At 36.1% G+C, this 17,242-nt stretch overlaps 1 protein-coding gene across 1 annotated transcript in view; it reads right to left on the bottom strand.

Moving 5' to 3' along the window:
* Positions 1–16,476, bottom strand: part of DCP1B (decapping mRNA 1B) — a 47,241-nt gene extending 30,765 nt beyond the window's left edge. Inside the window, exons 1-3 of the mRNA XM_005865962.2 lie at positions 16,330–16,476; positions 16,196–16,236; positions 11,747–11,874 (exon numbers count right to left, since the gene is read on the bottom strand). Of these exons, the coding sequence (XP_005866024.1) occupies positions 11,747–11,874; positions 16,196–16,236; positions 16,330–16,476 (316 nt within the window). The remainder of the gene's footprint in view (positions 1–11,746; positions 11,875–16,195; positions 16,237–16,329) is intronic.
* Positions 16,477–17,242: the final 766 nt, after the last annotated feature.

The raw sequence follows: 17,242 nt of genomic DNA, 5'->3' as shown, positions 1-17,242 counted from the left end.
GTGTTCTAGCAAAAGGAGACTAATACTTCTTAATTGAAGAAAAGTGAGCCAGAGTTTCTGTCTTCTTTTCATTTTGACCTTAATCTATAATTATGAATATAATAGATACCACTTCCCCAAAGTCCTTTATGTTATAAACAGTTAAATCATGTTTGGGTTCCACTATTAAATAAGAGCTCTAAGGTTGTATGTAGGATAATTCTAACACCAATTCTTAACTAAAATTATTTTCTTTCTCCAAAAATACCCCTAAGAACATGAAAAAAAATTATAATTTTTCCTTCTGTGGGTTAAGAAGTAAATTAACTCAAAAGTTTCAATTTTATTACTTAAAACTATTTTCTAAGTGATTTTTGGACAAAAGTCAGTAGTATAAAAAATAGACTCTAAAAGAACAGACATGAACAGTCAATGTAGCCAAAATGAGCACTTACTATATGCAAAGTACTATGTTAGGGTAGGAAAACTAAAAGGTCCTTCACTATTAATCATTAATCCAGCTTTTCTCTGCCAAAATGTAGACTTCTACCATGCCAAACTGGGTTCTCAAAAACAAAATAGGAAATACACTCCAAGCCACAATATTACTCTCTGTATGTTACTCTCACATAGTATCTGTACATCACCAACCATATATGACTTTGCCACATGGGTTCTTCCTCATCTAAGCATGCCAGATTGTTAAGTTCAGAGATGCATACACATTTTCCCATTAAATTCATGTGAAGATCCTATATACAGTGAGCCACTAATCATAAGTTATGGAAGTGTAGAGACTGTGTAAATTAGATAAGTATTATTTACCCGTATTGTATGTGTTTTAAGGAGCTACCAAGTATCACAACTCAACACATGGTAAAACAAAGACATAAAACCCAAAGGTACCACAGGATTCAAAAGTGACATTTTGCTTTACACGATGCTTTTCAGAGCCATCTTTAAATGATAGAATGCCAGTTCCTAGGTAAACAGTATTCTTTAGAGTTTAGATCTCTTCCTTTCCATACAAGTGGGTAATGACAGAGAGAACAAAAAAAGTAATTCTGGGTTTAAGGTCAGAGTGACAAGTGTCATCACTCAAGTCATGGGAGATGTGTAACCCTTAACCATATTAAAACACATTAGCTCTCAGAGCAATGGCACATAATAAATAGATCCATTTTTTTTCAGTTAGAATGACAATGGAGGCTTATAGGCACAGAATGACCACATTATAATATTTTAATTTTAGTGGCTTCTTTCTTTTTTCCCTAAGAAGCATAGACTTAGCTGGTTGAAAGAGTCTTTGAAGGTTAACTAGTGCAACCAACAACTCCTCTCACAGTAAAAAAGCCTAAAGATTGTATAGGTTACCCAGTCTGATTAAATGTGAAATATCAGATGCCTTGTCTCCCATTCCATACTGCATATGATTTGAATGAGTTTACTTTAAATGATATTCTATTGTTATTCCTGCAAATACTAAATTCTGCCTGGTAAAAATGTCAAATATTTTCAGCCATATAATTACTTTAAAGATATTTCTTGACTCTAGAGGGCTTCAGGAGTTCAATAAAATATCTAAAATTGTATGCAGAATGGTGTGTATATATGCGAACAGATGTTCTCTTGGAAGTCTGGAAGTACAAAGCATGGAGCCCTGGAACAATGCCTAGTATGGAAAACATTTGAGGGAGGCAGGCAGGAATGAAGGAAATTCATTTGATTCTCAATGGGATTTGTGACTCAAAGAAAATTAACTACTATTTAAGGCTATCAATATACCAATAAATATCTTAAAATAGAAAAACAAACTCTCAATTATCTGTAGGCAGATAATGTGGCTTTCATTCTCTTGGTAATAAATTTACACATCATTCACTTTTAACCTTTCAAGTTGCTTTTGTAATAATTGCCTGAGCTGATTCCAAGGTTAAGAAAACAAGGTCTCGAGGTCTTAGAATTTGTTAAGTTGGAAGACCTTTTATTCCTCACATGGCCTGAAGCCTAGGAGAGGCTTGCAAAGCACAGGCTCCTTAGCATCTTCAGCCATGGAAAGGGCGAAGCACACAGCTCCGCTTCCCTTACTGCTTTGTATTTGCTGAGAGGTAGGATTTTCCATCTCTGCTGCCAAGTGAGAATAGGGAAGAATTTTGAAAAACTGGACAACTTTGTGGCTCTTTCTCAATCACCCCAAGCAGAGTACCTTCAAAATTGGACAAAACATCAGACATATCTATAATAATAAAAGCATAATATGCAAATCGACCAAACAATCAAACAGCAGAAAGACCATCCGGACGACCTTCCAGACAACCATGCTATGACACGCAATGGCCTCAGGCCAACCAAGGCGGGTGCGATGCGATTGGTCTGGGGGGCCCCGCCATCACCCCAAGATCACTCTGCAGAGGGAGGCCCAGGCCACCCTCTGCGGGGTGATCGATGGGGGGGGGGCTCCACAATTGATTGCTCCAAAGAGGGAGGTCCAAGCCACCGGCCAGTGGGGCAATGGATCGGGGCAGGGTGGGGGAGCTACATGATTGCTCCAAAGAGGGAGGCCCAGACCAGCCAAGCAATCACACCCCATGCCTGTCACCCACAGAGGGAGGCGACCGGCGGCGGGAGAGGTGTGGGCAGCGCCGCACAGATGGCAAGCAGTGGCAGTGGTGGGGGGCGGCAGCCGGGGTAAGGAAAGCCCCAATAGACCCTGATTGCTGGCCAGGCCTAGGGATCCAACCCGAGGGGTCCCGATTGCGAGAGGGTGCAGGCCAGGCTGAGGGACACCCCCCTTTCCGTGCATGATTTCATGCACTGGGCCTCTAGTATACACATATAACACTTCTAGAATTAATATGATTTGGGAATTACTTTAAGTACCTTGTATGTATCTATTTCTTATCCAGATCTGTTTGCTTTCTGTGTTTATTTGGTACCACAGAATACAAATAAGATATAAAATGTAGTCTCTGTCCACACAGGGCCCGTAATTCCCTCATGCCACTGCTTTCTCAACTAATTAATGGTGATATAATGGCAGAGCAAACATTTCACAAAATGCATTCTTAGAGAGCAATGTTGCTTCCAAATTATGACCTATCTGTGTTTGCAGTTTTGACTCTCTTACTGCTATTATTTATCATGGTATATATAGGAACATTTCAATTGCCGCTTTAGAATAAATTAAAGTTACAGCTTATAATGTGTTCTATAATAGCCATTAAGAAAAGACCTATAATTCTATTTTAAAATCTAATTAGTTGTTTACCATACATTTTGTTCTAGGGAAAGAACTGCAGAATAGATGGTAAGGATTATCTCTGCTAGAAAACTCACTTAAAAAAATTGACCCTTGAGAGGGAAGCAGAGTTAATTCCTTCTACTCAGGAGAAAGATTAAGTGGTACAGGTTTTCATATTTCAGCAACAAGAAATCTTTCTCCTCTGACCATATGGAGAGAGCAGACGTCCCAAGCCAGAGGAAGGGTGCACAGACTTTCTAATAATCTGGAACTAAGTTAAACTATTTCCATCACCTGAAATTACTTAAAACTTTCAGTTGAAGTTATTACATGAAAGCCTTTGCTGTCATGTTGGTTTAAAGTCCTGAAGATGTATTTTAGAATAAGGATGGCTGTATTTCCAGGTTGAGAAAGCCAAGATACAAACTTGAGAAGAGTTGGTGTAACAGTCTAATAAACTTAGAAGAAGAAATAAAGGTTAGATGAAACAGTGGTTAATAAATGTCAGGGCCTTGGCCGGCCCTCTCAGCCCCTCGCAGCCTCAGCCGGCCCTCACAGCCCCGCCTTCATCCAGAAGGTCATCCAGATGGTCATTCTGCTGTTCAGTCTAATTAGCATATTAGCTCTTTATTTTATAGGATAGGTCCCTTTATGCTCCCATTTATGTTGTAATTGTCACATGTATTACATCTACATACATTAAACCCCTCCTGACATTACTTTTGCTTTCAACAGTCATATGTATTTTTAAAAACTTGAGAAAAGAAAAAAAGTAAATCTAGTCTATTTACCCATATTTTTACTATTCCTGTTGCTATTCATTCTGCAGCTCCCATTTTCCCTTTAATATTTCCCTTCAGTCTGAAGAACTTCTTTTAGCATTTATTTTAGAGCAGGTCTACTGATAAAGAATTCTTTCAATATTCTTTTATCCAACAATATCTTTATTTCACCTTCATTCTTGAGGGATAGTTTCACTGGAGATAAGAGTTCTAACTTGACAATTCTTTTATTTCAGCACTCCACTGTCTCCCAGACTTCATGCTTTCTGAAGAGAAATCTGTAGTCATTCAAAATATTGTTCCCCTATATGTAATGTATTGTTTTCCTCTGGTTGCCTTTAAGATTTTTTAAAAATCTGTTTTTCAGCAGTTTGATTATGATGTTTATGGGCATGGCTTTCTTTGTGTTTATCCTCTTTGTGGTTTACTGAGCTTTTAAATCTATATAGTTGTCTAATCAAATTTAAAAGTTGTAAACCATATTTCTTCAAATATTTTTTTCTAAACCAGTCTTTTTCTCCTTTTATGGGACTTCAATGACACAAATTCAGACCTGATATTGCCCTGAAGGTTTCTTAAGCCCAGGGGTTTGTGTATTTTGTTGAGTTTTTCATTATTAAATTTACATTCATTATTTTGTATTTAGTTTTAGGAGTACAGCATAGTGATTAGGCAATCATATACTTTACAAAATGGTCACTCTTATATTTCAAGTATTCACCTGACACCGTGCATAGTTATTAAAATATTGACTATATTCCCTATGTTGTACTTTACATCCCCATAACTCTTCTGTAACTACCTCTTAATTCCTTCACATTTTCACCCAGCCCTCCTCCAACTCCCCCTTCCTCTGGCAACCTATGAGTCTGTTTCTAGTTTGTTTATTTTATTCCTCAGATCCCACCTACATGTGAAATCATATGGCATTTGTCTTTCTCTGTCAAACTTAATTCACTTAGCATAATACTCTCCAGGTCTACCCATGCTATTACAAATGGTAAGATTTTATTCTTTTTTTATGGATGAGTAATATTCCATCGTATATATGCACCACAACTTTTTATCCATTTGTCTATTGATGCACACTTAGGTTGCTTCCATATCTTGGCTGTCCTGGGTCTTTTTGTTTCTTAATATTTTTCCTCTATATTCTTGATAATTTTTACTGATCTTTTAGTTTACTGACTTTTCTTTTCTCTGTCATCTCTATTCTGTGAGTCAGGCCATCCATTGAATACTGTATTATTTTAGTTCCACAATTTTCCTTTGATTCTTTTTTATTTTTTTTCCTGAAAATTTATATCTTTCCATACATTCCAAGAATATTCAGTTTTACCCCTGACAGTATGGCTCAGTTGGTTGGAGCATTGTCCCATACACCAAAAGATGGTGGAGACATACCCAGGTTGCGGGTTTGATCCCCAATAGGGCAATCAATGTTTCTCTCTCTCTCTAAAATAAAATAAGAAGAGTATTCAGTTTTACCTCATCGGGTGTAGTAATAAAAGTTGTCTTAAAGCCATGGTCTTATAATTACATCTAAATCATCTCAGGGTGGCCATCTGTTGACATTTTTCCTTTGAGATTTGGTCATATTTTTCTGGTTCTTTTTATCAGTAATTTTGGATTGTCTCTTGGACATTTTGATAATATTGTGAGACTTTCGAGTCCTCTTAAAACTTTCCAGAGAATGCTGATTTTTTGTTTGAGAATGCAATCAATTTGGTTATGTATAGACAAGAAGTTTTGTCTTGCCTTTTGTGTGCAATGGTTTACATGTCAGATTCATTTTCAGAGTTGTGTCTGGAACTTGGATGGTGGTTTATATTGTAGGTTAGTTCTCAAAGTTTTTCCTATGTTTCTTTGGCTCTACTACATGTTTATGAAGCTCACAAGTGAGACTAGGACTTGTGTCAGTTCATGTACAGAATTAGGGAATCTCCTTATCCAGCTCTCTCCTCTAGTCTCCCTAACACTCTACCTATAGCCAGAAAGTCAGAGTTTCTTTTAGAGTGTTAACTTCTCACACTGTCACACAGACTGCATAGCTTGGGATGCCCACAAGGTGAAACAAAACAAAGATGAAATATATGTAATTGGATTTCCCCCAAACTCTTCAGACCACAAGGGCCCTTGTTTGAGTTCCTCTGGTAGTGACAGGTTGTTTCCGGGGACCTTCATGTGCGTGCACCTCCACCATCACCGACACAGTGGTAGTTCAGCTGCAATTGGCTTCAGAGTAGGGCTAGGAGAGAAAAAAAAAGGGAAGAGGGGGCAATTCTCTCCACACTTTGTAGCTCATGGGAGTCGATTTCTCTAGTCCCCAGACTAGAAAGTGGGGCTTCTCTTGTTTTTGTTCTTGTCCACAATTCTGTGACTTGGCCCACTCTTGAGTCAAAGCCAGGAGATAAAGAAGTAAAGAATAAAATCAGGAAATTCACCACTATACTGGTTGTTCTTCAGGTTTTTACTTCCCTTCCCAATATGCCTGTTATTGCTTATTTTCAGAATCCTCAATTAGGATTTTTCTTGGGGGAGGGGTGTATTCTGCCTAGAACTTTTAGTTATAACCAGTGGGATAGATATGTTATAGTGAACTTTCTCTATTTTGGCTGGTGTCAGAAGCTTAATGTCTTTTTATTATGAGGAGTTGTGAAATGCCCCAAGTAATATGTAATGAAAGCCTGAACCGGAATGGAGGTGGAAATAAAGAGGAGAGCAATACAGAATTGCAGAACCAATACAGAACCAAGGCTTAGCAACAGACTGTGAAGGCTTCAAAGTTTACTTTACTATGACCATGTGCTAACATATAATTTATAGGAACATCTAGCTTTATAAATGACCTGTTACTATAAATGGGCACTAGAAGTCCTCTGCCCTGCTGCTAAGGATGTTATACTTTTGGGGATCTACACAAGTTTTAATCTTGAATGAATTTTCCTATAGAAATAATGCAATACACACTAGTGCTACCAGTATATTTCATAGATACATCATTATGTTAGTGTGCTACTTTTAGGTAGGTATACAATGGCCTAGAAAGACTCTTATGAGTTGACTTAAAAATCTAACCACCAATTAAAACATTGCTTTTATGAATGCATTGATACCCAATTATATTTTTAATTTTTATCGTTATCAAAATAATACACATACATAATTTTAAAAGTCAAACACTATACAGTTTACAAAAACTGAGCTTCTCTAGCCATTACATTCATAATTACTGTTCCTCCAAAACAATCTTAATTCTATCCATAACAGTTGTTTCTGCTCTCCATTTATTTCTCATCCAACTTTTCTTCTGACATTTAAATCTCTTTTACTATATAGCATGCATACACTTCTTGATTTTTAAAATCTATTGAGGATTTAGTTCTCTGACAATATACACACTCTCACAAACACACATCCTTCTAGTATAATACAATTTCACATTCAGTGCTTATAATTTAATTAAGTATTATGATCTGCAGAGCCATATGGTATACTATGATTATATTTCCTTTTTTATACAATATTTTGTTTTCCCAGGAATTAAGAATTGCTTCATTTTGTTACTGTTCCTCCCACCCCCTCAGTTTTCAATGTTCCTCTATCATCAAACTTTCTTGAAAAGGAACTGTAAATGTTTCAATAGATTCATACTATCAGTTATAAATTTTTCCTTGGACACCCATCCTGAAGCCTTCTATCCTTTTACTTTTAGGCTGAATGATCTTTAGTTTAATCACATAGGAGTCATTATGGGATTCCTCTTTATCATAGTTCTCAGAATTCCTTTACCTCCATTCTGTGTTTGGATCCCCTTTTTCTTCGATGGCTTGTGCATCAGTCACAGTAGCCCAAGTTATGCTGCAGTAACAAACAACCCCACAATCTCAATGGCTTACAATGACAAAGGTTTATTTCTCATACATATTACATGTTGATCATGGATTGCTTTTACCTCTGTACCATGCTATTTTCATTCCAGGCTGACAGAGCAGCCTCTGCCTAGAATACTGTTAGTCATCATAGCAGAAGGAAAAGAGACATGATGAATCATGAGCTAGTTCTTAAAGTATGTGCTCATAAGTGACATACATCACTCTTACCCACATTTCATTGGTCAAAGCAATTTATTCATATTTGAGTTCAACAGGTGACCACATAATATCCTTCTGGAGGGGTCAGTGTGGGTGGAGGAGTTGGGGGGAACGAAAGCATATAATCAAGTCTGACATCAACAGAACAGAGATATGATCTTCTGCAAGGAGACAAGTTAATAATTATGAACAATAAAGCTATCATAGCATGTCTTCTTCTCTCTTGTTTACTCAATCTTTTTCATGAAATGCATCCAACACCCTTGTGGGTTTATAGCTTTTTCCCCATTTACTGTCATTTCTATAGTTTCAGGAATGTGTTCAATCTCCTGTCTATAACTAAAATACCACCAATCACTTTAAAAGGGAACTTCTAGGCCATGGCTTATTTGAAAGATAAGAACTGTTAGTAACTCTCACTTTCATTCAGTGTACCATTTCCCATTATTTAGCAACTTTCCCCAGATCCTACAAATATCAACAAAGAATTTAAATTGTATTTCTTTTTTAATACAAAACTACCCAAATAAATTCACTTTAAAACTGAGGAATTTTCTAAAACAGCTTTGATCCTAAATATCTTGATTTTTGCCTTCTATAATTTGCTCTAAGCTCCAGGCTTATGTCTTCAATGAAATCAAGCAGCTCAAAAGAACTTCTTAGCATAGACAATGATATATTCAAGCTGTTGGCCTAGCTCTGAAATCTACCTGTCATTGCTGTCTGTAACTTATCTTAAATATTATTATACTAGAGGCCCGGTGCATGAAATTCATGCACTGGGGGTTGGGGGAAAAGGGTGTCCCTCAGCACAGCCTGTGCCCTCTTGCAGTCCGGGAACCCTCGAGAGATGTCTGACAGCTGCGGAGGCAGGAGAAGCTCCCACCACCACCGCTGCACTCACCAGCCGTGAGCCCAGCTTCTGGCTGAGCAGCTCATGGCATTGAGCATCTGCCCCCTGGTGGTCAGTGTGCATCATAGCGACCAGTCATTCCGCTGTTCGGTTGATTTGCATATTAGCCTTTTATTATATAGGATATTTGGGAAAATACATTTCTAAAATATATTTCCATATACCAAAATCTTACTTAGATATGAAATGGAAAACATAGTAAAAGGTTACTAAAGGGAATAATATGAAAGAAATGGTCAAATTAAGCTTTCTGTTACATTTGTTTTTATTGGATAGTCTCCTCTCAAATAACTGGGACAAAATAGATACTCAACTTTTTATAAAAGAAACTTGCTTTTTAAACATTGGAGTGTATAATAAAAAGATTAAGTATTTTGTGAGAAGTAAACCTTGCTCAAATACATCATTCATGTGTTAGTACTTTTTCACTGCTTGGGCCTGGGCTTTTTTTGTTTGTTTGTTTTTTATTTTTATTGATTTTTAGAGAAAGAGGAAGGGAGATGGAAAAGGGAGAGATATAGAAACATCAATGAAAGAGAAACATTGATTGGCTGCTTCATATACCCCCTACTGAGGATCAACACCCCAGTCCAGGCATGTGCCCTGACTGGGAATAAAACCAGCAACCTCCTGGTACATGGATCAATATTCCAGCACTGAGCCACACTGGCTGGGTGGGCCTGAAGTTAGGCTTTCTCAGTTCAATGCTGTTTCCATCTCCAAATAGTCATGTGCCATGATAAATTACTTAATTTCTTTAACCTCAGTTTCTCATTTTTATAAAACAAAAATATTAGTATTTCTAAGAAAAAGTTATGAGAAATTAGAATATGTGAATATCTGTCAGGTCTGTCACCTCACTGAACCTCAGTTTGCTCATCTGCAAAATGGCAGTGAAAATGTCTACCCTATAAAGTTATGATTGTAAAATATAGTAAAAGAAATAAAAATAATTAGGACATTGCCATTCCATAGAAATGTAAGGTGAACCACACATGTGAACCACATATGTAATTTTAAATAAAAAAAAAAGCAGGTGAAATTAATTTCAATAACATTTTATTTACCTCAACATATTTAAAGTATTATCATTTCAACAGTTAAATCAGTATAAAATTGAGATTTTTTTTTACATTTTTTTGTATTGTCTTTGAAAATCAATGTGTATTTTACACTCATAGCACCGCTCTATTCAGACTAAGCCACATTTCAAGTATTCAACAGCCACATGCAGTTAGACTACCATATTAGCATTGGCCTGGAACAAGGTTAGGCTTAATATATGTTTATTAGATTCAAATAGTATTACCTATCAGATAAATCCTCTGGGACTTAGGAAAGTCAATTTTAAAATCAACCACATTAAAGAGTGGTTGATTCTTATATTTTTGTACATAATATGTGATACATAATATTATAATAAGAACTTAAAATAGTATCTGTACTAACTAGACTAAGTATTTATACAAAGTAAGAGTTACCAAAATGATTACTATAAGTCACTAATATTCATTTATTTTATATTTATTTATATGGCTATTTTATTAGGATTTAAATTATATATTATTTGACATGGAATCTAATAATCTCAAAAAGGAAAATAAAACCTGATGTTACTACACAAACAACTCAAACTACAAGCTAACAACTGATGGAATTATACCTTCCAGCAAAGAAATAGAAATAGGAAACAAAATATTTATCTATTTTACTAAATTTTTCACTCACAGGACCTATCATTAGTAAGTCATTAATAGCTTTCATTTTTTTCTCATGAAAATTTACTCATATTCTCTAAATAATAGGATGACCACCTATCATAATAACTTAATTATACATATATAATTACAAGTAAATATAGCAGTAAAAGGATGTTATATTTATTTCAAAACAATTCATTGGAGTTATAACATCAAATATCACTTGTATTACATTCCTTATTAAGATTACACTGAATAGTATATAGTAGGCAAATTCTTATATATTGAGCTCAAAGAGCACGGTGGAAAATGAATGAAAATATTTAACTGCAAGGTCTTTCTGAAAGTTACCCACAAGCACAGAGCATGTGCATGCACAAACACACATAGATGCTCTTGCAGTTTATATATTTTCCATCAATATTTCTCTGGGCTGTCCAATAGTCCAACACAAGTGGTCAGATAAGACACATGAGTAAAATAAGCAGAATATTGGGTAGGCAATTTCTACCTCATTTCAAATCTGACAAGGACCACATAGTTACCTAAGACTTCAACATTACAAAGTCTTATGAAATTCTTAATGACTAAAATCCTTTGGACTTTGCTATATATTCAAAAGATAGCAATTCTAGACTATTAGTCCTCTCCCCCAAACATAATATCAGAAGGCTCACACACAAAAAAGCTCCACCAGCTGAATCATTCATTGTATGTCCTACAGCACCACCTATGTGCCTCTCTGTAGTCTCCTGACCAAAACTCCGCACCCAGCACTGATCAAGCTTAGAATCTCCAATGGGTTCACACTGCAGAGTGGTCTCATTGCAGAAGACAGGGTTTGAATACTTACATCATATAGTCATATTGTTTTCATGTAAACTTTCCCAAGGAAGAAAGTGCATTGCCCAAGATAACCAATCCTGATCCCTAGAATCACTGACACTAAACACAAGCCCAATGACATACACTGTACAATTTTAAATACTTGGTAAAACTGCCAAAATAAAACTACCCATTCATTAAGAAAAACTCACATCTGGCATTTCTGTAGAGAAGGAAAGGGTCCTGGAGCTGGAAATCCAGGTCTTTAGTAATGGGTTCTGTCCTATTTTCCATGCTCAGCCTATTCATAATGGTGAACCCATACTTTGGAGAAGCAGACCTAAGAATCACAAGGGGTGGGGAGGACATCAAAAGACACGTTGTTCAGTATAGTATATTTTTAGTATATCTACATTCCGAATGTGCCTTTGACCATTTTGTAAGTCTATACAGCTTTGTGCAAGCAGACTGTACACATGTAAAGCAATGATTCTTTACTAGTAGCTAATAGCACTAATGTATTAATTTATGTAACACATGCAGCATGACTCTCATTACCAATCCTTTGGTAAAATCAAATTCTACTTATTTAACTATATATATCTTGTTTCCCTATCTAGATTATAAATTCCTTTAAGGAGGAGATGGTAATTACATGATAGTTAATATAGAGTGTATGTCACAATTACATGAAGAAAATTTTCACAGAAAATCTTAGTGTTGGTCTGAAATTAAAAGCTGTGAAACTTTTTAAAGAAATGATGCAACTCTGGTCAATAAACTGGTGAGGAAATACAGTATAATTAAAAGTTTATATAATTTAATGTACAAAGCGATCCTTTCTTTAAAGCAAATAGCTTTATAGATAAACTATTATAAAGTTTTTCTCCATAAAAATGTGGCTGTTAGTGACTTTTTATTTTTATTTAATAAACCTTTAGTGCCTACTCTCTGTCAGGCAGAAAAAAACCCAAATTATACAGAGTATAAAATCTAATAACTACATTTGCATTTATCTACCCTTGGGTGGCAGCCATATAGCAATTCAACTACACAGCTTCTGTGACAAATGAAACCCCACATGCTTACAAACTGAAAGTGAAAGCAGAATTTATTTATTTACTTTAAACTAGGGCACCAGGGTAACAAACCCACAGAAGTGTTATGAGCAACAAGGTATTTATATTTTAGTTTGATATAAACTTGATATCTGATTTAATACTGATAAAGAAGTAAAATACAGCTACATTACCACTTACAGCATTTCCTTTTGAGCCCTCCAATTTTAAAATTGATGGAAGCCAATCCTTGTCTAATTCATTTTACAGAGAGGTAAAGTGGTATTAGGCATATAATCAAAACCAGACACAATCATGATAACCATTTCAACTTAAATTCTGAGGAAGAATGAAAATTGACTTCCAAAGATCTCTGACAGAGTCTTTTAGAAGTGTTAAGTTCAGAAATCACCAGTGGTTCTCTATGAACTCTATTAAAAAAAGAAGACATGAGAGAAAAAGAAGACAAAAAAAATTTTAAATAGGATTAGGTATTTTTACACATAAACAGATTTGACTCTTCAAGGATTTCATTAACCTCTCAGTATGGATACAGAGCAAAAGGTATCACTGGCAGCTCCATCACCTGTACCCAAAACTCCCTTTTGATCTTTACAAGCTTCCTGTCATCCTCTGCAGAGGAAAGACCTCAGCATCCCAGAATCTGGCATTGGGGGCTGCGGGGATCTTGGGGAAGACGGCAGGGAAAAGGGACTCCTGTTAATGAGGAGTTATATTTGAGGAAGAGATTAAGATATAAAGATATAAGGAAGGATTTGTTTCTCAATTTAATATTTTCTCAATTTAATATATTCTCAATTTAATATTTAACTGACAGATCCACTAAGAACTCAAAGTAAATTAAGAAGTGCTTATAATAACAACCCTACATTTGGTTTGGGTACACTAAAAAAAATAACCCTACTAAAAATTCCCAAAATAAAACCATTAATGCATATTAATATATTTTCTTTTACTTCTTTTCAGAAGTAAAATATTTTCAGAAATGAATGAGAATGCATATTGTGTGCTTGGCACAGTAAAGTTCAACCACTTGCTTTTCTTTTCATTCTTCAGAATTCTCAAGAGTAGTCTTTCCTGAACAAGCTCACTTGGTGGTGTGCTCCCATGCTTTTGGAATGTTTTGGAACACAATGTAAACTAATACAGCCAATGGCTCTTGAGCACTCCCACCATTTTTCTGAAACTGAATAAACTAACCTCCTCCTTACCTGTTCTGATGGCCTTGGCCATCCAGGCCTTTCTTCCCACTCCCACTTCTGCTTCCACCTACACACAGACTCACACTGTTCCTGGCTATGCCCACAACTGGCCTCTTTGTATTGTTCTAACTCTGCTTTTACCTTTATGGCTGACTCTTCTCTGTATCCTGCTGGCTCTAAAACCAACCATTAGTTTTCCTCAGTTTCCACTTTCTCCCTCAAAGAACCTATTTTCTCTCATAGTTTTAGTGACCAAATTAATGCAGATGACTCCAAACTCTGTATTCCAGCCCTGATCCCACTTGAGTGGCTGGACATCTCCATCTGAATGCCCTGCTATCACTTCAAAATCATTATTTCAAGAGAAAATTAAATTTTTTCCTCAAACCAGATTCTTGATCTATTTTTCCATTCTACCAATAATTGTCATTCTCTCAGTCTTCCATTCCAAAATCTTAATGTTATTTTTTAAATGTCACCATTCCCTCTATACATGCATTATTTCAATAAATCCTTTCCATTTCAACTTCCATCCCTCTGGTCCACACTCTCATCATCTCATCTCCACCGCAAGTATCTTCTCAATGTCCTGCTCCAGTTTATTCTAGAACCAATGCATCCGCATAATGCTGACACACTGACTTTCCTCGCACATTTGGTTATAATTCTATTACTCCTCTGTTCATAAACCTTCAATGGCTCCATACTGCTAAGAAAATAAATTTCAAAATCCTGTCTGAAATTCCAAGCCAGCAAAATTGCTTTACCCTTACTGTTAACTTCTAACTAATATAAGCCAATGTAAACTCTGCACCAGAGTCATTTTCCTCACTGTCCCTTTATCACTATAGGCTTCATGCCTCTGCTTAGGCCATTCTTGCTGTTGAGACTGCCCTTCCCTCTCTCCTCTAAGCAAGTTAAGTTCTATCTTTATTCGTGAGGCTGACTCAGGACTCACCACTCTATAAAGCCTTCTACAACCTGAGCAGCCCATTCATTGCTTATAACCTATCAACTGGCACTTAGGATAATCTAGCTACATTATTGTTTATCTTTAAATGTGAGTGCATGTGTAAAAAATATATACTTGTATGTGTATATTTTCTGTGTCCCCAATGAAACTGTTAGCCCTGAAAGAATTAGTAGTAGGCCTTTGTATTTACCTTTGCACCCTCATTGATGGTGATGGACTTTATGACACTTTATATGAATTAAAGGTTCAGCTACTGAGACAAAATACAGTCCTGACTGGTGTTCTCAGTGGTTAGAGTGTCAGCCTGAGCACCAAAGGGTCACAGGCTCAATTCCTGGTCAAGGGTTCATACCTTGGTTGCAGGTTTGATCCCCACCCCAGTTGGGCGAGTGCGGGAGGCAAGGATGTGTCTCTCTCACATCGATGTTTCTCTCTCTCTCTTTAGTCCCCTCCCTTCCACTGTCAATATTTGATATAAATTATTAATAACATGAACTCATTAAATTTATTCACAATCAAAATAAAGAGTGTATTAAATCTATCCTGAAACATATTCTATTAACTAAATAATGGAGGACTCAGACATCTTTAGTTTTGGATCATGCTTCTCTAAATAGTCAAGGGTGGTAGGGGAGACATCAATAAAACCCTATTGGGTGTGGAATATTTAGACAAATACCATATAATTTCACTCATATGTGGAATCTAAAGAACAATATAAATGAACAAACAAAATAGGAACAGACTCATAGATACAGAGAACTGACAGATGGTTGCCAGAAGGGAGGGAGGTTGGGGGACTGGGTGAAAAAGGTGAAGGGATTAGTAAGTACAAATTGGTAGTTACAAAATAGTCATAGGGGTTTAAAGAACAGCATAGGGAATATAGTCAATAATACTGTAAAACAATGTATGGTGCCTGTTGGGCACTAGAAATATTGGGGGGAACACTTTGCAAAGTATATGATTACCTAACCACTATGCTGAACATCTGAAACTAATACAAAATAACAATGAATGTAAACTGTAATTAAAAAATAAAAATTTAAAAGATAAATATCTGGACCCGTTCTAAATATTGATTAAATAATCTAATATTCTTAATAGTGTACTTCTGTTTGCTAATGCATTATATTCGAGAACTTTGTACCATTTGTTTGAACTAAAGAATAAACATTTAATACTACTTTTAGAAAACATAAAGATTTAAGTTCATCTATACTAAAAATTTAAACTATATTCTAAAATTTTATTCTGAAATAATGTCACAATATCCCAGGTGACATTATTCAGTATTCCCTTGTGTCAACTAAAAACTTCAAACTATGGTTCAGTTCTTTTACTTGTCTTTGAAATAAAACTACAATTAAAGAATGGCTGTCATTTCCTTTCTAAAAGTACTCTTACCTTGTGTAAACAAATAAGGTTCCTTCCACATCGGTCTTCTCCTAGAACATAAAAACAAACAGCAAAATATGTAGATTCTCTTCATTAACAGTAAACATTCACAGAGGTTAAAGAACATAAACTTCTTACAGAACAGGAATTCTACCCAGTTTCAAGTGGGACCAAATCTCAGCAACATCTAATTTAAGAGGTTTTTCTCCAGGAAAGGAGAAAAGCGGGATCTCCGCCTGACTGTAGCTCTGCTGAGGAAGCAGTAATTTTTCTCTTGCAGAATAAACCATCATTATCTTCCTTTACCAAATGCAGGGATAGCTGAAGCAATAAAAGTGCTCCATGGATCTCATTAGAAAGAAGAGTTATAAGAAGTGTGTTGCCTTTCCTCTGCCCTCTGAACAGGTTATATGGCAAGCTGCAGGAATCACTGATGAATGCATCTCATTACCCTTCTCTTTGTTTTCTGGGTTCATTTTCTCTTGCTCTACTAGGAGGGCAGATGAACTGCCAATGATTCTACTTTGACAACTACATAGAAGACAGCAACCATGCCATAGTTTTCAATGCCCTACTGGGTGTGGAATAGAGTCGTTTGTTTGTTTTTTAAATATGTTTTTTATTGATTTCAGAGAGGAAGGGAGAGGGAGAGAGATAGAAACATCAATGATGAGAGAGAATCACTGATTGGCTGCCCCCTACATGCCCCTCACTGAGGATTAAGCCTGCAACCCAGGCATGTGTCCTGACCAGAATCGAACTGTGACTTCCTGGTTCATAGGCTGACAGTGAGCCTCGCTGGCTGGGCCAGAGTCAAGTTTTGATTTTTGAAATTATGTTAGAAACATTACCAAACTAGGACTCAAGAAATCTGCCTAAGAAAAACTGGGAGAAGTGATAAAGTTAAAATAATATCATTTTAGTTCATTCAGAAAGGCTCTTTTCCATTTCAACAAAGGCAGGATCTCATCCCCTGATAAAAATATTTAAGTACCCACTTGTTTAACTAATAATTGGACTTTTATAATTAAAAATTTTAAATGTACATTTGCTATT

The sequence above is a fragment of the Myotis brandtii genome, unplaced genomic scaffold (assembly GCF_000412655.1).
Source record: "Myotis brandtii unplaced genomic scaffold, ASM41265v1 scaffold216, whole genome shotgun sequence".
NCBI classification, from domain to species: domain Eukaryota; kingdom Metazoa; phylum Chordata; class Mammalia; order Chiroptera; family Vespertilionidae; genus Myotis; species Myotis brandtii.
Note: the sequence above shows the minus strand (reverse complement) of the source record. Positions and strands in the feature narration are given on the sequence as shown.